The sequence below is a fragment of the Eulemur rufifrons genome, chromosome 1, assembly GCF_041146395.1.
Source record: "Eulemur rufifrons isolate Redbay chromosome 1, OSU_ERuf_1, whole genome shotgun sequence".
Taxonomy (NCBI): domain Eukaryota; kingdom Metazoa; phylum Chordata; class Mammalia; order Primates; family Lemuridae; genus Eulemur; species Eulemur rufifrons.
The window spans coordinates 85,813,738-85,839,241 of NC_090983.1; the positions used below are offsets into that span (position 1 = coordinate 85,813,738).

The 25,504-nt window shown below is 34.4% G+C and overlaps 1 protein-coding gene across 2 annotated transcripts in view; it reads left to right on the forward strand.

Moving 5' to 3' along the window:
• The window catches only part of ZRANB3 (zinc finger RANBP2-type containing 3), a 212,900-nt gene that overhangs the window by 99,060 nt on the left and 88,336 nt on the right, over positions 1-25,504 (forward strand). For both annotated transcript variants that reach the window (XM_069473214.1, XM_069473223.1), the window contains exons 3-5: positions 9,570-9,748; positions 13,202-13,433; positions 18,683-18,768. In XM_069473214.1, coding sequence (XP_069329315.1) covers positions 9,570-9,748; positions 13,202-13,433; positions 18,683-18,768 — 497 coding nt within the window. The remainder of the gene's footprint in view (positions 1-9,569; positions 9,749-13,201; positions 13,434-18,682; positions 18,769-25,504) is intronic.

Consider the following 25,504-nt stretch of genomic DNA (forward strand, 5'->3'; position numbering starts at 1 on the left):
CATGAATAATACAAAGAACATCCATATACCCTTTACTCAGATTTATCTGTTGATAACATTTTATCCCATTTGTAAAGCTGTGGTCTTTAATAAAACTTTCCTAGAGACTTGAGGAGCCTAAAAGTACCACATTAAAAGTTTGACATTTAATTGCTACTAGAGGTGGCTATTCTTAAAGCACATTTGCTCATATCTAGCCTTTCTGTCCTTTCCAGAGTCTTCTCCATAGTTCGGTTTTTCCTAGCCCCATCGTAGGTATCTCTAAACCATTCTTTGGACTGTAGGCCTACTAGAGTTCTGCCACCATCCCCAATTCAATGTCTTGTATCTAGAGAAAGAACTAGAGCCTGCTGCCCTCGAAGGCTCATCTTTTTAGCTTCCCTGATCCCAATGCATTCTCATCAGGAGAAAGCCTGTTCCCACAGGGACCAGGCAACCATCAGGAAAGTGTGACAGTACATTTCTCAATGTGTGCCCTCTTCAGTCTTGACTAAAGAGAAAATCAGGCCTGTATTCATATTCCTATGGTCTGTTCCTTGCCTCTAGTCTCCCAAGAGACAAGAACACATGAATAAAACACACACACATACCCTATCATAAGAACAAACAATAATTTTCACACATACCATCTAAAACTCCCATTGGAAAGAAAATTATAATTTAATTTATAAGAACAAGGAAATGGTTCTGCTAAAATAAACAACCACCCTTAACAATAATAAATAATAGAACATAGGATTTCCGTCTGATATTTCCCTATGTGAGTTTCCTTAATTTAGATCCTCACTGAGATTTTAAATCTGCATACCTAAAGGAGTTCTTCAAAGGAGTCTGTTCTAGAACAAATAGGCCACTGATTTTTAAAGACAAACACACATCTCTATCCTAAAAGGAACAAACTGCTTGTAACTTTAAAACTTGAAAATTTCCAGTTTCAAAAAATTCTCATGAGCGGGCATCTTTTGTAATACGTATATATATAAATTGCTATATAAAAGCAATCACAATATAAAAAATTGAAACTGAAATTCTGTGTCAGGATCATTGTTATTAAATTGTTCTTCATAACTTTATGGAATAAAACATTTAGAAAATCTAAAATTACTCTCCTAAGTAAAATGGTGATTTATAATTTGAGAAACAGTGATGAAATGTACTCTTGAAGTTAACATGCTGTATTTAATTCTTCTAATGTAGCTACCTAGACATTTGTACTATTATTGGGTCAAGGCTTTGGTTCTTAATCAGTGATTTCACCTTAATTGTGATGAAACACTAGAGGGTTCCACTTTAACAAATTCCATTGTAGTTAGAGCCGAGGGCTTTGAACCACCTACTTATTGAGTGTGGTTATTTTTGTATACCTAAATTACTTGAAGTATGTTATTGTTTTTATAATTGAATGTTATACTATTTTAAATTCTTCTCAAAATACTGAAATCTAAGTACATCTTTTGAAGGTTTATTTCTAGGGAAAAAATAGTCCTGGACTATTACCTTTCTGTTTACAAATTTTTTCTAGATTTCAGTTATCCTATGCTATGTATCATCATTCCTTTCCTTCATGGGAGCATGAGATTTCACTAACATACTTTTATTTTCTAGTTTGGAGCTGTGTCATTTTTTAGTCTGTCCCATTAAACAACTTCTACGTGATGATGGCCCAAAAATGAATAACCAACAATAAATAGCTAAGAAAGAAAGTTAGTGACCAAGCGTTTTGCTTTGCATTGATAAATATCTTCCTAAATTCCAGGAATCACTTGTAGTCATTTAACTACATGATCTTTAAACTAAAGAGATGCTAAATAAAAGGTTTAGGGTTGTCCAGGAAAGATAACTGGATAAAAACTGAGTGTCATTTTTTTAGATGAATTCTGTAATGATATAGGGTATTATCTTCAGGTAGATTAAGAAATGGGCAGATGAAGAAATTTATCCTTTTCAATGATGCCAAGTTGATCAAATTCTGAGAGTTCACTCTAGGTAACAAAGTTCAAGGAAATTCTTTCATAAAACATAATGCCAGTTTATTAACATATTTTGAAAGATGGCTTTCCCTTCGTTATGGTCACCCTAAATAGGCAGAATGGACCTTTCCAACCAAAATTTGGTTTGAATGTCAAGGCTGATGATGCTATCAGACACTATGAGGGTATGAAAAGATTTATTGCCGACATAATAAGGCTATCTGGGGAGAGCAGGGCAGGCTCCCAAGTAGATATGAAAATGGCTTGAAAAAACAAGGAAAGGAGATGCTTGGTCTGTTATTGGGTTTATAGGGTGGGGCTAAGATGAGGGTTCTTACCTTGTGGACCAGGGCCAGGATGCATGGCTTGAATTTCCCACCAGTACCAAAGGAAGTAGCAGTCACACTTTCTTACCTGCTTGCCCAAAATTAGGGCAAAAGTGTAAGGGGACTTAAAGCTGTCAGCATTTAAATATCAAAAATGGAGTCAGAGTCTTTATTATACTCTTTTGTTTGTTTTCATTGGTTACTCTTATATTCAGTACATCATCTCCTTTGCTAGAGTTATCCTTCCAGGAGGTATACTTAAGACTTCTTAACTTGGGAACCATTTCTTAATTAATATATAGTTGTTTTAAGTTTTAATAGTTTGGTTCTTAAAAGGCGGTCATTTTTTGAAGTTATTAGGAAAGAGTGTGGTAAGATAGCTGGGAATGGGAAGAAAATGTTAGAATTTACCAAACCTAAAAAAATAGTATATTGATAACTCCCCAAATTTGCTTTCCTTTCTTCTACAGCTGCATGAATTCATCACTGAATGTTTAATTCTTTCTCTTCTTAAAGCTATAAGCAATATAGTTCAAACAGGCTGCTTATACTTGTTTCTATCAGAGACTGTTCTGTCTAGCTGCTAAACTAATTCACTGTGCCACTGCATCATGAAGAAATCAAAGAGGAGGAAACTTGAGAGAAAGACCCAAAAACCTGCATACACATTACCCTCAAGTCACTGGCCATCTGCTGAATTGTATATGCACAGAATGAGACCCCAGGAAACCCAGCAGAAATTTAGAGTTGGGGAGATAAAGAACTAAGGCAAGATTTTAACGGTATTGTGGTAAGAAGACAGATGTTGAAGTTGAGCTTTGTTGTGGTAGAAGATTCTTTACAAATACCCTGCCTGGGCTTCTACTGACCCCTAGAAGGGCCACCTTCTAGTAATAAATACCAGGCCCTAGAAATAAGGGCCAAACTGAAATAAACATGCCCTTAAAAAGCCTAAAACCGAGTCTTAAAAGGAATGAGGTATCTGCTGTTACCTGCCTGCCAAAAGAAACCTTAACCTAACTCCTCTTGGAGGGAGATAACATCATCCAAAGCTTCTATAATTTTTTTCATCTGTGATATCTGGTATTAAATCAGAAAATATAAGGGATACTGGAAAAACAGGAAGAAAAGGAAATAAAAAAAACCGATAGATGTTGTTGTTATAAGAGAGGGACTTTAAAATAACTATGATTATGTTGGTCAAGGAAAAGGAGGGCAAAAAAGATAAAAAGATGGAAAATTTCAATAGGGATTTTAATCTATTAAAAAGAATCTTAAAAATTTAAAAATAGATTCTAATGGACATTTTAGAACTGAAAAATAACATCTGGCATTAACTTATTTAATAGGTTTGATAGCAGATTAGATACAAGTAGACAGCATTAGGAGACTGAAAGACAAAAATATTCAAACTTCTAATCAAATTAGCTAACCAGCATATCAGGATTATTCTTATGCTTACCTATACTCATACCAGTTACCCTTTTTTCCCCTGTCCTCAACCCAAAGCTTCTCTTTTCCTGATGGTCTTTTTTTTTTTTACAAAATACGTTTATTTATTTATTTATGACCATGATAACTGCATTCATTCATTCATTGAACATTTATTGGAAACCTATTTTATGCCAGACACTGGGAGGGGTATTGGGAATTCAAAGATGAATAAAAGGCTGGGCACAGTACCTCACGCCTATAATGCTTAGCACTCTGAGAGGCCGAGGCGGGAGGATCACTCGAGGTCAGGAGTTTGAGACCAGCCTGAGCAAGAGCGAGACCCCGCCTCTACTAAAAATAGAAAGAAATGATTTGGACAACTAAAAATATATATAAAAAAAAATTAGCCAGGCATGGTGGCACAGCTACTCAGGAGGCTGAGGCAGGAGAATTGCTTGAGCCCAGGAGTTTGAGGTTGCTGTAAGCTAGGCCGATGCTACGGCATTCTAGCCCGGGCAACAGAGTGAGACTCTGTCTCAAAAAAAAAAAAAAAAGATGAATAAAAAGTCTCTAAGGTCAAGAACCTCCCAGTTTATAGAGGGAGATACACTTGTAAAGAGTTGAATTATATAATAGGGTGGTATTCCACTTATATGGTATTCCACCTATAGTAGTCAAATTCTAAGAGACAGAAAGCAGAAGATACTAGGGACTGCGGGAAGGGGAGAATAGGGAGTTATTGTTTAATGGGGACAGAATTTCACTTTGGGAAGATGAAAAAGTTCTGAACATGGATGGTGTGATGGTTGCATAACAATGTGAAGGTACTTAATGTCACAGAACTGAACACTTAAAAATGGTTAAAATGGTAATTTTTAAATTTTTTTTTTTATTTCAGCATATTATGAGGGTACAAATGTTTGGGTTACATATATTGCCTTTGCCCCACCTGAGTCAGAGCTTCAAGCGTGTCCATCCCCCAAAGAGTGCATACTGCTGTTTGTAGGTGTGTCCCTCCTCCCCCGGCCATCTGGCCAACACCTGATGAATGTTACTACTATATGTGCACTTAAGTGTTGCTCTATTAATACCAGTTTTATGGTGAGTACATGTGGTGTCTGTTTTTCCATTCTTGTGATACTTCACTTAGTAGAATGGGTTCCAGCTCTTTCCAGGATAATACAAGAGGTGCTAGATCACCATTGTTTTTTGTGGTGGAGTAGAACTCCATGGTATACATATACCACATTTTATTAATCCACTCATATATTGATGGGCACTTGGGTTCTTTCCACATCTTTGCAGTGGTGAATTGTGGTGCTATAAACATTCCAGTGCAGATGTCTTTTTTATAGAATGTCTTTTTTTCCTTTGGGTAGATGCCCAGTGATAGGATTGCTGGTTCAAATGGAGTTCTACTTGTTACTCTTTGAGGTATCTCCATATTACTTTCCATAGAGGTTGTACTAGTTTGCATCACATCAGCAATGTATGAGTGTTTCTATCTCTCCGCATCCACACCAACATTTATTGTTTTGGGACTTTGTGATAAAGGCCATTCTCACTAGAGATAAGTGATATCTCATTATGGTTTGTTTTTTTTTTTTTTTTGAGACAGAATCTCACTGTGTTCCCTGAGCTAGAGTGCCGTGGCGTCAGCCTAGCTCACAGCAACCTCAAACTCCCGGGCTCAAGCAATCCTTCTGCCTCAGCCTCCCGAGTAGCTGGGACTACAGGCATGCGCCTCCATGCCTGGCTAATTTTTTTTCTATATATATAATTTTAGCTGTCCAGATCATTTCTTTCTATTTTTTGTAGAGATGGGGTCTCGCTCTTGCTCAGGCTGATCTCGAACTCCTGAGCTCAAAGGATCCGCCCACCTCGGCCTCCCAGAGTGCTAGGATTACAGGCGTGAGCCACCGCGCCCGGCCTCATTATGGTTTTGATTTGCAGTTCCCTGATGATTAGAGATGTTGAACATTTTTTCATATGTTTGTTGACCATTAGTCTATCTTCTTTTGAAAAGTTTCTGTTCATGTCCTTTGCCCACTTTTTGATAGGGTTGTTTGATTTTTTTCTTGGTGATTTCCTGAGTTCTGTATAGATTCTAGTTATCAGCCCTTTATTGGATGTGTAGCAAGCAAATATTTTCTCTCATTCTATAGGTTGTCTGTTTGCTCTTGTGATAGTTTCCTTGGCTGTGCAGACGCTTTCAGCACCCTTTTATAAGAACGCTTAACAAAATAGGCATAGATGGGACTTACCTAAAAATGATACAAGCCATATGTGACAAATCCACAGCCAACATCATATTGAATGGGGAAAAATTGAAAGCATTCCCACTTAGAACTGGAACCTGACAAGGTTGCCCTGTATCACCACTTCTAAAAACTGAGTGCTGGAAGTCCTAGCCAGAGCAATCAGACAAGAGAATGAAATCAAGGGCATCCAAATGGGGGCAGAAGAGGTGAAACTATTGCTCTTTGCTGACGATATGATCTTATATCTAGAAAACCCCAAAGATTCTGCCATGAGACTAGTGGAATTGATAAACAGATTTAGCAAAGTCTCAGGTTACAAAATCAATGTACAGAAATCAGTAGCATTTCTATATACTAACAACAGTCAAACTGAGAACCAAATCAAAGACTCAATATCCTTCACAATAGCAATAAAGAAAATAAAATATCTAGGAATATATTTAACTAAGGAAGTAAAAGACCTCTACAGGGAGAACTACAAAACACAGAGGAAGGAAATAGCAGGGATGTAAACAGGTGGAAAACCATACCATGTTCATGGGTTGGCAGAATCAACATTGTTAAAATGTCTATACTACCCAAAGTGTTCTACAGATTCAATGCAATCTCTATTAAAATACCAACATCATTTTTCACAAATCTAGAAAAAAATAATTCTACGCTTTGTATGGAACCAGAGAAGACCCAGTATAGCAAAAACAATCTTAAGCAAAAAGAATAAATTGGGAGGCATCAATTTACCAGACTTCAAGCTATACTACAAGGCTATAGTAACTAAAACAGCATGGTACTGGCACAAGAACACAGATACAGACCAATGGAACAGAACTGAGAATCCAGATATAAAACCATTCTCATATAGCCATCTGATTTTTGACAAAGCAGACAAAAACATACACTGGGGAAAAGAATCCTTATTCAATAAATGATGCTGGGAAAATTGGATAACCACATGTAGAAGACTGAAACAGGATCCACACCTTTCCCCTCTCACAAAAATCAACTCACAGTGGATAACATTTATTTATTTGACAAACAAAAATTATATATATTTATGATGTACAGTATGTTGTTTTGAAATAAGAAGTATACATTGTCGAATGGCTAATTTGAGCTAAATAATGTATATTACCTCACATGCTTATTTTTTTTGTGATGAGAACAATTAAAATCTACTGTCTTAGCAATTTTCAAGAATATAATGCATTGTTATTAACTGTAATCACCATGTTGCACAACAGATCTCTTGACCTTATTCCTCTTAACTGAAATTTTGTCTTTTGTTCTACCTGTTGTTTCAAGTCCTGTTTCTACATATTCCTATTGAAGACATACATCCCTGATCTCAGCAGAGACTCAAAACTGTAGCATAAAGTTAGTGATACAGTCTACACACAAAAACTAAGGCCATGTTTAAGTTCCTGGAACTGTTTTAATGGTTAGAGTTGTTGAGGTAGGGAAGCAGCAACATTGATGAACTCTGGCCAGGTAAGGATCTGTAATAAATTTCTACTCTGTTGGAGCCAAGTTGGTCCCAGAATTCAGAGATGTTTGAGTGATTTCAGGTATTAGAATTGGAGGGCTTTGAGGAGAGGGAAACATACCAGTTATTATACCATATATTGGTGTATAATTGCTCTTTGTTTCATGTTTACAAAACCAAGTTATATAAACGTTTGCTATTTACTCTTAGATTGGTGTCTACTACCGTTAGGTAAACTTTACGTTTGGATATATAGGCCTCAAGGTTGGGTTGTACGCTATTCCTTGGAAAGATCTATAGAATATTAAGATGTTAAATTATTTAATTTTACAGTAAAATATGTGGGTTTTGTGTGTGTCTATCTCTAACCCACCTGTTACCAAGCCCTGCCTGAGTTAACCTCAATTTTATTCTTAAAAGACTAGGTAGAAAACAATTTTTATCTCAACTGGGTCTTGTTTCAATATCAAAAGCTTTTAGACTTAGCTTTGCTTCTATATACTTGCATGTTATGTGGCTCAAAATTTTGAAATGGTGACTAATATTACTGCTGTCTTGGACTAAAAGCTTTTCTGTTACCTCCCTCTCCCTTTTTAAAACTGCAAACAACTTTTCTGCTTCTGGGTCTTATCTATTTTAGGGAGTGAGTCATTCATTCACTCATGAATTCAAATGATATCTGAGCACTTACTATTAATATATGCCAGGTTAAAAACACGGTCACTTTCTAAATTCCATTTGCTATGTTTACCTTTGCTAGACTTTTCTCCAGTCCAAAGAACATTTTCTTAAGCAAATTACACTATTTCTCATTTTTATTTTAAGTTTGATTGGTATAAGATAACTTTGCTTGAATTATTTTAAGATTGCTTTTTTGTTTTTAATAAAAATACGTAAACAAAATGTTTTGTCAGTGGAGACTTCCAAACCTCCTTTTTCTTTTCTTTAATTTCTTTTATCATTTAACACTCATTGTTTTAGGTTTCTATGTCTGTCTTTTTTCCTTTTGAATAGTCTGTTAAGTAGGGCCCATCTATGTTTTAGTCTTTTTCTTTCCTATTGTTTGCTATAGTATTAATAATTACTTTTTTTAAAAAGTAAGGATTTTTGACATGTAATTCACACTTTTGAGTAAATTCACCCATTTTTAGTGTACAATTCTATGAGTTCTGACAAATGCACACAATCATATAATTAATTGCTACTAAAATCAAGATACAGACCAACTCCATCCCCCAGAGTTCCTTCCTACTGTTCCCCTCCTCCACCTCCAGCCCCTGGCAACCACTGATCTGCTATTAGTCCCTATTCTTTTACTTTTTCCAGAATGACATATAAATGCAATCATATATTAATAGTATGTAGCTTTCAAATCTGGCTTCTTTCATTTAACAAAATGCGTTTTAGATTTATTCATGTTGTGTAGATCACAAGTTTGCTCCTTTTTTATGGCTGAATAGTATTCTGTTTTATGGATACACCACAGTTTGAAACACATTTGACTTGTCTTTAGTTTCTGGCAATTATGAACAAAACATTTATTTAGTAACTGCTTTTTAAATGAGAATAGCTTAGAGATGGGGCAGCATAATAGTGTGAAAACAATCAAGTGGGAGGATAACAGAGACCCGGGATCTCATACTAGTTTTGCTTCAGTTAGCTGTGATTTATAATTTAACCTCTCTGTGCCTACTTCTTCTTTTGTAAAATGTGCATTACTCAAGGCTTATTCTAGTTTTAAAATAGAATGATTTTGTGCTATATAGGTAAGGCATTTACTACGGTGTTAAGAGAATAAACTATAAATGGTTACATACATTTTATAAAACTATTATATAAAATCAGTATAACTACTGTTTAAACTTAGGGGTCCTTTTTTACCTCAAGTTCAATCACAAATGGTTTGAAAATAATATAATTTGCTTGATTTCATAGGTCCTGTAATGTCAAACTTTTTATTAATTGTGTAATCCAAGTGATTTTACATTGGCAAATTATTTTAACTGAAATATTTAGTATTTATTTATATTACTTATTTTATTTCAAAATATTTTAGGCTTTATTTTTAACAAGTATATATTTATTTTTAATTTAGATGGGTCTTGGAAAAACAATCCAGGCAATTGGAATTGCTTACTTCTATAAAGAAGAATGGCCTCTTTTAATAGTGGTCCCTTCATCTCTGAGGTACCCTTGGGCAGAAGAAATAGAGAAATGGATCCCAGAGCTAGGTCCAGAAGAAATCAATGTTATTCAGAATAAAACTGATGTTGGGTAAGAATAACTTTATAATCTATAAGAAAAAAAGTCTTTCTTATGTATATTTAGTATATATTCATGTTTAAAATGAAATCACCTACAGGTCATAATTTAGAAGTATGTAGTGTAGAGAATTTTATTTTACATTTTAAAATATGAATTATTTATCTTAAACCCAACAGTATATTTAATTTCTGAGTTCCTTTATGATATATTTTTAAGGTAAGTGTAAAATATGCATACCTTTAAATATATATGTAATATATCTACTTTATATATACCTTAAATATACTTTAACTATTTTAGGGCTCAAAAATAAATCTCACAACTTTTTAATGATTAACTTGAAACTGTGATCTTTTATTAACAATAACCATGATAGATTTTGCTTTCTAAGTTGTTATTAATAGTTAATGTGCAAGTTTTATATATGACTCTAGTATTAAGTTTGATTTTCTTTATTAAGTTAATTTATAATTGTAATATGTTAATTTTTTAAAATTTATTTATTTATTTTATAGAGACAGGGTCTTGCTCTGTTTCCCAGGCTGGTCTCTAACTCCTGGCTTCAAGTTATTCTCCTGCCTCAGCCTTCCGAGTAGCTAGGATTACAGGTGTGAACCACTGCACCTGGTTAATTTTGATATTTTATGTCTTTTTCTAATTTTAGAGCATTAATCTGTCAGATATTTTATATCTTGAAAATATTTGCTGTGTGGTTATTTGAAGTCCTTACTCTAAAAATCTATCATAATGTTGCTAGTATTTTTTTTCCTCATTATGCTTTCTAGCCATTGCAGTAAGGCAACCAATTTGAATATTGATAAGTTATTACATTGAATATCTAGGTGAATCATGCAAATTATCATGTTTTCAGAGGTTCAAAATTATCTATTTCTGAACCTTAAATAAAAAGCAGTATGTCTACCTGAAATAAATATCTGTTAATATATAGATTTTTTTGATTATAGTATTACTTTACTATATTGTATTCTCTAAGACTGTTAACATAAAGAGTATTTGTACAAATAAAGTTAGCTTTTGAGAATGTGAAAGGATGAAATAGACAAAATGGATGGAGGGCTTTTTCTCTTTCAACTTTGCAACCGTAATTCAGTGAAATACGTCTTTATGGGCATGGTTAAAATGAAATGTAGGCCAGGTGTGGTGGTTCATGCCTATGAACCTCCCAAAGTCCCAGCACTTTGGGAGGCAGAGGTGGGAGGATCACTTGAGGCCAAGAATTTGAGACCAGCCTGGGCAAGACCCTGTCTCTACAAAAAATTAAAGAATTGGCTGGGCATGGTGGCATGCACCCATAGTCCGAGCTACTTGGCAGGCTGAGGCAGGATAATTGCTTCACCCCAGGAATTTGAGGTTACAGTGAGCTATGATCATGTCACTACACTCCAGCCTGGGCAACAAAGTAAGACCCTGTCTCTAAAAAAAAAATAAAATAAATAAAAGTAAATAAAATAAAATGTAAATAATAATTATAAATAAATCTCCTCTCTAATAAAACTGCATAAAATTGAAAAGACTTAAGAATGTAGAGAATGTAGAATTTAAGGCCTCCATAACCCTCTTCTGTTAGCTATAATTTATTCAAATATTACATTTAAATTTTCTTAAAATATGTCTCTTCTGTTATCTTTTATAACTTTTAGGTCATCTAGTTTTCATTATTATTTTGGAAATACACTCTTGCAATTAAATAGTGACGCATATTTTTATTTGAATAAAATTTAGGATATGTTAAATAAGACTACAACCCCAGAGTATAAGTTTTCTGGAGGATGTTAGCTAAAGGATAGAAAAACTACCCAATATTTTCCAGGTACTTAAAGATGCAGGTTTAGGTATATATCATCATGTGTTTACCACAAATACATATGCTTCCTGCTGGCATATACCAGTTATGCCCAGACCATATTCACTAGTTGAGACATGGCAGGATAGAAGTTACAGAGACTGCTGCAGTGGCCTTTGAAGCCTTTGTCTTCTATGTATTGTTGTCAGTATATTTAAGTTAGTAATATTAACCTTGTACTTTTCTTTTGCAGGCTCTTCTGGTGTTTTAGAACAGTGAGAAAATCATAGGTCTTTTATTAAGTAGATTTATCCAGGGCTTAAAATCCAGTTGTCATTTTTTTAAAAAATGCAGTTGCCATGGTGGTACTGGCTACTTAGGAGCTCTGCCTTTTCTGTTAGAAGATAGAGAATTACAGAAGACTGACTCTGCTGTATTTTTCACTGGTAATATAGAAAATGCAAAAGTGATATGTTTTAGTGTTAATGAATTCAGTTGTCTAATCATTTCATTCTACAAACTTTCATTGGGAGCATAGTGTTATATGAATATATACGAAGATGAATAATACACATTCCCTGCCCTCACCAATTTCATGATACAGTAAGAAAGATAAATATGTAAATGAATAATTTCATGAACAGTAAGATAAAGAATATTACAGATGTATGAATTATAGAAATCAAAAGATCAGGGAATCACTTTAGCTCAATGGTTCTCTACATGACATGGTACCCTCTCCTCTTCTAACTACATTCCATCACCCCCGGGCCAGAGGCCTTTCTGTTGTCACAGTGACTTAGGAACTCCAATGGCCTTTAATGGATGGACCAGGAAGGGAAAAGCCCTGCAGTGTACTGGACCAGCCCTGTAATACTAGTGTTATCCTGCTCAGAATACCAATAGCACCAAGTTGAAAAATTGCTATCCTATTTGTGTGAAGGTTTCATTGAAGAGTCAACTAATATTTAAGTATCTACTTTATGCATGATCCTAGGTGTGTAAAAACAAATATTGTCAAAAAGTAATGTTCAGGCTGGGCGCGGTGGCTCACGCCTGTAATCCTAGCACTCTGGGAGGCCGAGGCGGGTGGATCATTTGAGCTCAGGAGTTCAAAATCAGCCTGAGCAAGAACGAGACTCCATCTCTACTAAAAATAGAAAGAAATTATATGGACAACTAAAAATATATATAGAAAAAATTAGCCAGGCATGGTGGCACATGCCTGTAGTCCCAGCTACTTGGGAGGCTGAGGCAGGAGGATTGCTTGAGCCCAGGAGTTTGAGGTTTGCTGTGAGCTAGGCTGACGCCATGGCACTCTAGCCTAGGCAACAGAGTGAGACTCTGTCTCCAAAAAAAAAAACAAAAAACGTAATGTTCATGTCATAGTAAAATGTGGCTTGCTGGATGCTAAAATCTTCCAAAGATCTTTTGACCAAAATTTTGATTTTGATTAAGCAAAATTTTAAATTTTGGATCGAGGTTCATTATATTTAAGGACTATAAAATCTTAAGAGAAATTGAGGTTCAATAGTAATACCATCTCCTTTTATTTTCCCCCTTTTCTCTTCCTCTGTATCTCTCCCCAAAAGAGTTGTATTGTTTATGATAAATTGGTTACTGGGATAGTTTTTAAGTACATGGATTTTCTTTTCTAGGAGAATATCGACCAGCAAAGTGACAGTTCTGGGTTATGGTCTTTTAACCACAGATGCAGAGACTTTGATAGATGCACTAAATAATCAGAACTTCAAAGTAGTTATAGTGGATGAATCACATTACATGAAGTCCAGAAATGCAACTCGCAGCAAGATTTTATTGCCAATAGTACAGAAAGCCAGACGAGCCCTTCTTCTTACAGGAACTCCAGCTTTGGGAAGGCCTGAAGAGGTATTAAAATCCTTATACTTTGGGCTTAAAAGAAAAAAAAGGAAATTGAATCAATCTCCTGTTTTGTTAATTTTTAATTTCTCAAATGCCAGAAGAGTACATTGGGAATTTCTAGAAAACTATTAATGATTATATGTGTGTTTTTTTATGACTGGTTTTCTCTATTTACGTGTAAACCATAGCCAAGCTTGTAGATATGTGTAAAATCTATTAATAGCCTTTATCTTTATTTTAAAGCTTTCATGTTTAGTACAAGTTTGTAACATTCTTCATACATGTGCTTGAGGTTCTTCTATGGTCTAAATCTTCATTTATCCTATCTATTTTACATTATAAGCTCCTTAGGATTGGGGTTGAATCTACTTTATTTCTTTTATACTGCATTGTAGAACTTCTCTCTCTTCTTTCACTTCAAGATCCACATTTGGGAAGGTAGAGAGGAAACTAGAGCTTATGTGCAAACCAGATGAGATATCTACTTAGAATGAAAGAATAAAGCATTTGTTTGATACCCCATTTAGCTTGTGCCACTCTAAGAGTATAATGTATAAAATGGTTAAAGGGTTGGGAATAAGAAATGATGGATGAAACTTATGAGTCTGTAAGTGTCAGTGTTCCCTAAGGAAGCTTGGTCCTTGAACACTGAGTCATAGAAATAACATGGGCTTGTTGTATTATGGAGTTGCTGGGAGAGTTAAAGAAACTGTTACTTTGAAAGTACCTGGCCTTGTGCCCTGGCACATAGTAAGTACGTAACATATGGTACCCATTATTATTAATATATTAATTATTAAACCAAGCCTGGGTGATAGCATTGCATGTCTAACAGTATTACCTAGGCTCACCTTTTAAATTCCACCCTGGACATCTGAGATACACATAACAATCCATAGACAGTGATGGTAAAATGTTTAATATTACCTTTTATTTATTTAGTTTTTTACTCTTTTTTTTTTTTTTTTTTTTTTTTTTTTGTTGAGACAGAGTCTCACTTTGTTGCCCAGGCTAGAGTGAGTGCCGTGGCGTCAGCTTAGCTCACAGCAACCTCAAACTCCTGAGCTCAAGCGATCCTACTGCCTCAGCCTCCCGAGTAGCTGGGACTACAGGCATGCGCCACTATGCCCGGCTAATTTTTTCTATATAGATTTTTAGGTGTCCATATAATGTCTTTCTATTTTTAGTAGAGACGGGGTCTCGCTCAGGCTGGTCTCGAACTCCTGACCTTGAGCAATCCACCCGCCTCGGCCTCCCAGAGTGCTAGGATTACAGGCGTGAGCCACCGCGCCCGGCCTAGTTTTTTACTCTTGAATACCCACTGGTAGTGGGAGAGTAGACCCCAAGTTATTTACTAATGTTCTAAAATTAGGTCATTGAATAATAAGGGTGATTGATTAAAAATAATATCATGAAATATGTCATTCAAGAAAGTGAATATAAAGGATATATATTTTTAAATGATAATAATAAAATGAATACTTATCCAGCATGAGAAATAGAACATTAACAATACAGCAGTGGGCCCTTGTGTCCCACTGTGATCATGTCAGTACTTTTCACCCCTCACCCAAGGTAGCCACTATTCAAAACAAGGGTTTGGGACCCCAGTTTTACCTGTCCTGAAAATTGTACAATTTGTGTTTGGGGTTCTTTAAGAAAAAGAGTATAAAATTACAAATTCTAGGTTAGAAGTTTTGAAATTGGGAAATGTGAGTTTTCCACTTTTGTTTTTCTTTTTCAGAATTATTTTGGATATTATGAGTCCCTTGCATTTCCAATGAATTTTTATATCAGCTTTCAATTTTTGCAAAGAATCTAGCTTGAATTTTTGTAGGTATTGTGTTCAATCTGTAGATTGCTTTCGGGAGTATTGCCATCTTAACAACATTAAGTCTTCCAATCCATGAATGTGAGTCTTTCCATTTATTTTTAGGTCTTTAATTTTTTTTCCAACAGTACTTTGTAGTTTTCACATTGTAAGTGTTGGGTTTTTTTTAGAGAGACAGGCTCTCACTCCGTTGCTCAGGCTGGAGTGCAGTGGCTCAGTCATAACTCACTGCAGCCTTGAACTCCTGGCACCTGCCTCTCAAAGTTCTGGGATTATAGGTGCAAGCCACCACATCTGTCCGTAAATGCAATTGTTTTCTTAATTTCATTTTAGATTGTTCATTACCAAGTATAGAAATACAATTTTTTTTTTTTGGTAGAGACTGTGTCTCACTATGTTGCCCAGGCTGGTTTTGAACTCTTGGCCTCAATTGGTCCTCTTTCCTTGGTCTCCCAAAGCGTTAGAAGTACATGCACGAGCACCATGCCTGGCCTAGAAATACAATTGATTTTTCTACATTTATTATGTATCTTGCAAACTTGATGAATTCATTTATTAGTTATAATACTGTTTTAGTGAATCTCTTAGGATTTTCTATATATAAGATCATGTCGTTTGCAGAGATAGTTTTACTTTTTCCTTTTTTAATCTCAATGACTTTTATTTCGTTTTCTTTTCTTTTCTTTTTTTTTTTTGAGACAGAGTGTCGCTTTGTTGCCCAGGCTAGATTGAGTGCCATGGTGTCAGCCTAGCTCACAGCAACCTCAAACTCCTGGGCTCAAGCAATCCTTCTGCCTCAGCCTCCGGAGTAGCTGGGACTACAGGCATGCGCCACCATGCCCGGCTATTTTTTTTTTTTTCTACATATATTTTTAGTTGGCCAGAGAATTTCTTTCTATTTTTAGTAGAGACGAGATCTCGCTCTTGCTCAGGCTGGTCTCGAACTCCTGACCTCGAGCAATCCACCCGCCTCGGCCTCCCAGAGTGCTAGGATTACAGGCGTGAGCCACCGCGCCCAGCCTTTTATTTCATTTTCTTACGTAACTGCCCTGGCTAGAACTTCCAGTATAGTGTTGAATGGAAATGATAAGAGTGAGCATACGTCCTTTAAGTACTACATGATTTGTGGGGGTTTTCTAGATTTTCTTTATCAGGTTGAGGAAGTTCCTTTCTATTCCTTGTTTATTAAGTAATACTTAAACTTTACCAGAGGCATGTATGTACAGTATAGGAAAAAACATAGTATTTATAGGGTTTCATGCATTCCACGGTATCATGCAATTCATGGAGAGTCTTAGAACACATCCCTGTGGTTAAGGGGGGACTACTACTCTACTAATTCAGTCTCTTCACTGCTATATGTCTATTAAGATTGTTTTTTTCTTCTTGAGTCAGTTATAGTACCTTGTGTCTTTCTAGGAATTTGAACATTTCATCTAAGGTAATTTATTGTCAAACAGTTGTTCATAGTGTTTCCTTATGATCCTTTGTATTTCTATGAGGTTAATAGTAATGTTCCCTCTTTCATTCCTAATTTTATTGAGTCTTCTTTCTTTTTTATCTTGGTGAGTCTAGCTAAAGTTTTATCAATGATGATCTTTCTAAGAACCAACTTTTGGTTTAATTGACTTTCTCTGTTGTTTTTCTATTTTCTATTTCATTTATTTCCATTCTATATTGTATCTTTCCTTCTATTTGCTTTGGGTTTAGTTTACTCTTCCTTTCCAATTCTTAAAGTGGAAAATTAGGTTATTGATTTGAGTTCTTTCTTCTTTTCTTAATATAGGCTTATGCAGCTATTAATTTCCCTTTAAGCACTATTTTTGCTGCAACTCATGTGTTTGAATATTGTGTCCTCGATTTCATTTATTTTAAAGTCTTTTCTAATTTTTAATTTCTAATTTCCCTTGTGATTTCTTCTTTGATCCACTGGTTATTTAAGAGTATGTTGTCATATAAAAAGGATATAAAGCACTTAAGTTGCTTTAGAAAACACTTTAGCAATTCCTTAAAAAGTTAAACATAGAGTTACTATATGACCTAACAGTTCCATTCCGAGGTATAGACCCAAGAGAACCAAAAACATATGTTCACAAAAAATTGTATACAGCTATATCTAGTAGCATTATTCATGATATTCAAAAAGTGGAAACAAGTAAAATGTTCATCAGTTGATGAATGTATAAACAAATATGGTGTGTGTGTGTGTATATATCCATAAAATGGAATATTATTAGGCCATAAAAAGGAATGAAATCCTATACATGCTACAACATGGATTAACCTTGAAAACATTATGCTAAGTGAAAGAAGCCAGACACAAGAGGCTACATATTATATGATTCTATTTATATGAAATGTCCAGAATAGGCAAGTTCATGGAGACAGAAAGTAGGTTAGGGGTTGCCAGAGTTGGAGGGGAGGGAAAATGGGCAGTGACTACTAATGGGTGTGGGGTTTCTTTTGGGAGTGATAAAAATATTCCAGAATTAGGTAGTGGTAATTGATGCACAACTTTGTGAATATGCTAAAAGCCACGAAATTGTATACTTTAATAGTATAAATTTTATAGTATATGAATTATATCTCAAAGCTGTTATTTTTAAAAAACATATTACCATAAAACAGTGAGATGCTACTATGTGCAGCCTATCAGAGTTGTAAAAATGAAAAGATTTCATAATTCTATTGATGGGAGAGTAAATTGGGACAGTCTTTTTACAGGGCAACATAATATCTATCAAACTTTAACAAGCATATACCTTAAACTCAGCTATTCTATTTCTAAAAATATAGCCTACAGCCCCTCTAATAGAAATGCAGATGAATGGAGAGATAGATAGATAGATGATTAATAGATATAGATGTAAATATATATACCTACACCTATATATATTCATATATATGCACACAGTTATATGAACTCATTACTTTTTGTAACTGCATAAAAGCTAGAAATAGTCTATATGTCCAATATCAGGAGTCTGTTTAAATATTTTACAGTACATTTACATAATAATGGGTTGCTATTCAGCCTTTAATACTTTATTATTATTGCTTATATAATTCTTAAAACTAAGTAAAAATAGATTTATCTATACTTTAAAAGTGTCTAAGACATGTTTTATTGGACAAGATTCTAGTTGTGTGGCTGTATGTATAATAGAATCCTCTTCATGTGAATAAAAGAGAATATATACATATGCTTATCTAGATATAGAAAAATGTATAAACATGTATTTATGAAACAGATAACAGTTATCCATGAAGAATAGGATGGCAGGGATGGGAATGGGCAATAAGGAGGAGCCTTAAAGAAAGTATATATTTTTTTCCTTTTTATTATTTTATTAACTGGTTTTATCATCATCATTATAATTTACTTGGAAATATTACAGCATATTGACAACTTGTATTGTTACAGCTTTTCATGCAGATTGAAGCTCTCTTTCCAAAAAAATTTGGATCATGGACTGACTATGCAAAAAGATACTGTAATGCACGTATCAGGTAGGACAAACTATTTTCCATAAGCTTGTATCCTTACATAGTTACTGTGAACATTAAGCTTTGTAAGTCATTCTTTGTCCCAGTGTTTAACAAACTTGTGGTAACTATGGAATAATTTCTTTGAGTAAAAGCTTGTGTGGATAACCTATATGTAAAATAAACAAAAGGCATAGGTAATGGCAAAGTTTTTCTTTATTTTTTCCCTTCCACTTTTTATTTTTGAAATTATTTAACTTATCTTTATTGACTAGATATACATGCACATTATACAAAAGTGAAAAGTAAGTGTTTCTTTTACTCTTGTCTCCCAGCCAACCATTTCCCTTCCCAAGTAAGGAGTGTTGCAGTTTCTTAGGTATCCTTCTCGAGATACTCTGTGCATGAACAAACATGTATGATTACACGTGTGTAATATTATTTCATTTTATTTCTACATATATAGTAGCATAATGTGTACATTGTTCTGCAGTTTGCTTTCTTCATCTAAAATGTACTGGAGATCTTTCTATATCAGTTACTGACAGAGCTTTGACATTCATTTGAAGTGCTGCATGTATTCCATTGTTTGGAATTTATTTACACAATTGCTGCGTAAACAAATGGACGTTTATTTGTAGTATATAGCTATTGCATACAGTGCTGCAGTAAGTATCCTTGTGCATGTTGAGAGGCAGTATATTACAGTTGTTAAAAGCATGGAAATTTAGAGGTAGATCACCTGTGTTTTATTTTCACAACTACTACTTACAGATGTTTCATTTTAGAAAAGTAACTTTACCTCCCCATACCTCAGTTCCTTCAGCTCTAAAAACAGAGAATAATTATGCCTGTCTCAGAGAGTTACTATGAGACTTACATTAGCTAATATTTATAAAGAGCTTGAACAGTGACTGTACATCGTGAACACTCAATAATTGTTAGCTATTTTAATATTTCATGTCATATACATGGGAAAAATTCTAAGATAAATTTATAGAAGTGAAATTGCTGGTTCTAAGGGCTTGTGCATTTTGATATTATTAGATTTTTCCAAATCATGGTCCACAAAAGTTATAGCAATTTGTATTTCCACCAGCCATGTATGAATGTCTCTGTTCCCACACCTTGCCAACATGGTAAAATATAAATTATTTTGTTCTTACCAATCTGAACTGGTAATAGCTCTAATACACATTTGTCCATTATATTAGTAAATGCAATTGAGGAGTCATTGTACGTTTTTTCTGTCAGTTGTCTACTTTTGCTCTTTGCCCTCTTGTCTACTAAACGTATTGGTTTTTTTTTTTTTGATATGTTGGAAATCTTCATATATTATAGAAATTGTCTCTTTGTATGCGATATGAGTCTGTCATGTTTTTTCCCCAATGTGCGTGCTTTTGGGTGTTTTTTTTTGCCTTTGTATAATTTTCTCAAATAACCCCACATGCTCGTGGTCTTTTGATGCTTTTTAAAGGGCTCCAGAGTACAGAGGTAGAAAGAATCCTCCCAAATTGTTTGTATGAAGCCAGTCTAACATTGATACCATAATCAGACAAGATCAACACAAAAAAGAAAACGAGACTATTTCTCCTTATAACTATAAATGCAGTAATCCTCAATATTAATAGATTAGTGGCATCCAGAAGCTCATTAAAAGACCTAATATTGACTATAAGCAAATGGATTCATATCAGTAATTCAAGCATAGTTTAATATTAAGAAATGCATTAACATAATTAGCCATGTTAATAACAAGGAAAAACTTCATTATCTCCATATATGCTGGGAAGTCATTAGATAAAATTCGCCATGTATCCTTGATTACACTTTTTTAATAAATTTAGGATGTATATGTACATATTTGTATATATATGTATGTATCTCTCAAGCCCAAAACCACTCATGAAACACTAAAATTTAGGCAAGGGATGTTCCCTGTTACCACAGTTTGCCTTTACTCTAGAGATACTGATCAGTTCCATTACTCAAGAGAAAAATAAGAGGTAAAATTTGGAAGGAAAAAGGTGAAATCATCATTTGCAGCTGATATTATTCATTTGGAAGATTGAGAGAATAAAATGAAAAATGTTCATAACAAAAGAGCATTCATTAAGGTGTTCTAGCACAAGATAACTATTAAAAAGTAAGTTGTCGCCGAGTGTGGTGGGTGTAATCCTAGCACTCTGGGAGGCCGAGGCGGGCAGATCGTTTGAGCTCAGGAGTTCAGGACCAGCCTGAGCAAGAGCAAGACCCCGTCTCTACTAAAAATAGAAAGAAATTATCTGGACAACTAAAAATATATAGGAAAAATTAGCCAGGCATGGTGGCTGGCGCATGCCTGTAGTCCCAGCTACTCAGGAGGCTGAGGCAGGAGAATTGCTTGAGCCCAGGAGTTTGAAGTTGCTGTGAGCTAGGTTGATGCTACGGCACTCTAGCCTGGGCAACAGAGTGTGGCTCTGTCTCAAAAAAAAAAAGTAAGTTGTCTTTTTCTACACAAATAATAAATAGTTCTAAAATATAATGAAAAAAATATTTACAATAACAAAGTGTAATGACAAAAAATACACTACTGAAGAATAAACTTAGAAATCTGTAAGATCTATACATGAAAAACTCAAGAATATTACTAAAGGACATAATAAAAAAAGACTCATACTGTTATTTGTTGTGAAGACTTAGTATTATAAAGATTTCACTTTTTTCTGAATTTATCAGTAGTCATAATATATCCAGGAAAAGTTAAGAGGATTTTTCTCTTAGATCCAGAAAACTGATTCTAAATATTATTTAAAGAAATAAACAAGCAAGAATTGTGAAGAAAATTATGAAAAACTAGAGTATTAAAGGAAGAGAAGGGGATTCTTTCCCTATTCTTGCACACAAAAAATACTCCAAATGAGTCAAGTGTTAAACATTATTAAATAAAACCTCAAATGAAACATAGGGGAATTCTTTTATAACTTTGTTGTAGGAAATTAATAAAAAATGGATATATTTGATTGCATAAGAACTTAAAAGATATCTCCCTTTTAGAAAATACCACATCTCAAGTCAAAAGCAAAATATCTACCTAAGGAAAAATTATTCTTGTGTTACAAATTAAAGAGAAGGCTATTTTCAACAACTAAGAAAAATGTGCAAAAAATATATACAAACCATTGACAGAAAAGGAAATGCAAATAGGTTTTAACTACATAAATCTAACTTACAAAAGAAATTCAAACTGAAACTACAATAAGACACCAGTTTTCACCTACTATAGTTTTAAAAATTAGAAAATTTGATAAAACATTATATCTATGAGCATATGTGGAAACAGGAACTGTCTTACATTTTGGTGGGAATGTAATGGCTGTACCATTTATTGAAAGCAATTTTACTATATCTACCAAAGTTTTAAAAGCCCATCTACTTAACTGAGCAATTAAGATCTGAGAAGTTTATCCTGTGCTTGTTCATGTATGCTATTATGTATAATTATTCATATATGTTCTTATTTATGTATGTTAGTCACACATATATATTAAATACACAAAACCATATAGGTATACATATACAAATGCACATATGTGCATAATTAATATTGCTTGATTAGTAAATAATAAATGATTGACAACAAAGACATCATTAGACAACTGATTATGTAAATTATGGTACATCCATACAGTGAAATCTTTGACAAGAAGGATGTAGCTCTACATGTAGCTCTACAAAGAATTTCTAAGATATATTGTCAAAAGAAAAGAAATTTTGCAGAAAATTGTGTTATCTTTTGTATTATTTTAAAAGGTTTTTATACACATACTCAAACACACATATACATACAGATTTTTCTCTGGATATCACAGAAGTGTCAACATGGTAGCCTCCGATAGCCACTGACCCAACTTACAGCCTCTGAGACTTCTTTGTAGAAGCCACAGGGTGCTGGGGAGTCCATTTTGCACACTGTTAGTTCAACTGTTCAGCTTAGTGTGAGTACTCAGCAGGCTGGAGATTTATAATGAAACCACCTTTCAGTGGCATGTGATCAGCAGCAGTCCCCAACCTTTTTGGCTGGCACCAGGGACCAGGTTCATGGGAGACAATTTTTCCACAGCGTATGGGGGGACATCTGCATACTGGTCCCTAACAGGCCGGTACTGGTCCATGGCCCAGGGGTTGGGGACTGCAGCATTAGAGAACTTAGCCTGTATTATGTTCTCCTTTGGAGAGAGTTACTACCTAGAAGCTTCTTGAGGGCAAAACATTTCCCTTTTCCAGTGTTATATTACCAGTGTCTAGCATAGCACCTGGTGCATGATATTCAGTGTTCATTGAATCATTGAATACTAGATCTATCTGTTTTTCTTACTTGTAACTCTTGGCATGAATAACATCATTCATCTGCTAAATTCACAGATGTTACCAAGCTAATGGGGTTACTCAGACATAACTTCAAACTGCTCCTAAAGATTGAAGTAGTGTTAAAAAATAAACAGCACAATCACCTTGGAGAAAGATTTCTTATAATTTAGAAATTTACCACATTTAGAAAATACCACATCTAAAGTAAAAAGTTAACACAGGGCTGAACTAAGTGATTTGGATAATCTTTTCCAGCTCAACATCTGGTTTTCTTCATATTGACTTTAAATCATGAACAAAACAGGGATTCTTATAATCAATGAACTACTACAAGGAATTCTTACATAACTGACAACAAAACATATCATTTATTTTGCTACTTTTATGTTAAAAAACTGGAAATCATTTAGCTAAATTCTCTCAAGAATTTTAAGTTAATATAATTTTGTGATATATCACAAGTTAACTAACGGCTTAATTAATATACAAAACTAAAATAATTTAATATAAAAACTGAAATAAGTTTTGATGAAACTATAAATGCATTTGAATGCTGGTTTGGCCAAACTCATTAGTTTTTACCAAGTGTTTTTTTTTTTTTAGCAATGCATGGAAATGAAAGTTACAGTAATGTTTTACTACAATACCCCAAATTAATGTTCCCTCCTTCTACTCAGAAATCAACAGTAGCATCTGTTTTGACCACTGTTAGTTGCCAACCTTTTGCCTTCTGTTCAGAAAGAATCCTGATTTAGTTTAAGGATTAGTGTGTGTGTGTGTGTGTGTGTGTGTGTGTGTGTGTGACTTGGGGAAAGTTGACTTTGTAACCCATTTGGATTCTGGTCATTCTAAGCCACATGATATTCTTCTGACAACAGTTATTTGTATAGAGTTGGTCATGTCTGAAGCATTTGAAGAGAATGGCTTTATATCAAGGTTGGAGGACAAGATGCTTTCTCTTAAGCTGAATGTGAAAAGAAAAACATGTTATCCAGTCTGCTGCTAGTAGCTGTCTTCTGACAATGTGGGATGTCAGATTTAGACGAAGTCAGTTCTCTGATACCACAGGGAAGAGGTGCAAAGAACCTGAGAATCAGCTAATCCAAGAGCCTTCCTGGACTCTGAATTCCTATGGTGTATTATAGTATATTTCTTTTTTATTAAGCAATCTTGATTCAGTGTTTCAGTTCCTTATAGTCAAAATTGTGTTCCTTGCTACATCATTCCTAAATTCATTTTGTTTCTCTCATAGATCTGTTTCACATGATGCTAGATATTGTTGGGAAGCCCTTAATCACAATTCTTTCTTTCTTTCTTTTTATTTTTAGAGATAAGGCTTTGCTCTGTCACCCAGGCTTGAATACAGTAATGAGATCATAGCTCACTACAACCTTGAACTCCTGGGCTCAAGCAATCCTCTCACCTCAGCCTCCCAAGAACCTGGGACTATAGGTGTGCATCACCACACACAGCTAATTTTTAATTTATTTGTGGAAACGGGTCTCGCTTTTGTTGCCCAGGCTGATCTTGAACTCCTAGCCTCAAGCAATCTTCTTGCCTCAACCTCCCAATGTGCCAGGATTATGGGTCTGAGCTACCACACCTGGCCTTAATCACAATTCTTATAGACTGTAAATGCCAAAAGTTTGCCTACATAAAGCAAACAGATTTATTGTATTTACCTTTTGGAGACTGAAAAAATCTAAGTGGTCAATAAGCAGTTCTTTTTTTATTTTCTCATTAGGACTTGTTTTATGATAATGTAAGTGTATACCTGTCCCTTTCTTACTTAATGCAAACTCTGTTTCAAAGAAAGGTCCATCTTTGTGAAATATTTTATGATTGTAGAGATTATGTTCTCTAGTTTCTGTTTTCCAGAGAAAGCCATTTCAGGCTTTTCAAAAGGCATTTTTTTTTAGGTTCCATCTCAAAAGTTTTATGTTATTTCTTTACTTCTTTACCTTGAAAGCACTGTGATTCCATAGACTCTGATTCATATTAAGGCACTTCCTGGCATTTTAAGTTAGTCTGTGGAATGCTATATTTTTTTCCATAATGTTTTGATTCTTTGAAGGTGTCATTTTCACACTATAATTTTGCAGAATGCAAATTATGGTTAGTTATTCAGTTCTAGACCCATATTTTATATTTGAAATGTCATGACTGTATTCAAAATAAAGTTAAGTAAAGCTTCAGCAAAAATGTAACTTTGCCTTTATAAGTTTATTAAATACCTAATTTAATGGCAAACAAAATGGTACTAATGTAAATGTGTTTCAGAGATGAGAAGTCAGGGTATAAGTAACCACCTACCTGGTTTGATTTGAGAATAACAATAAAAGTATTACTCAACCTGAACATTTTTTATTCAAAATTACTTACATCATTTACTTTACTGGGTTATATTTAG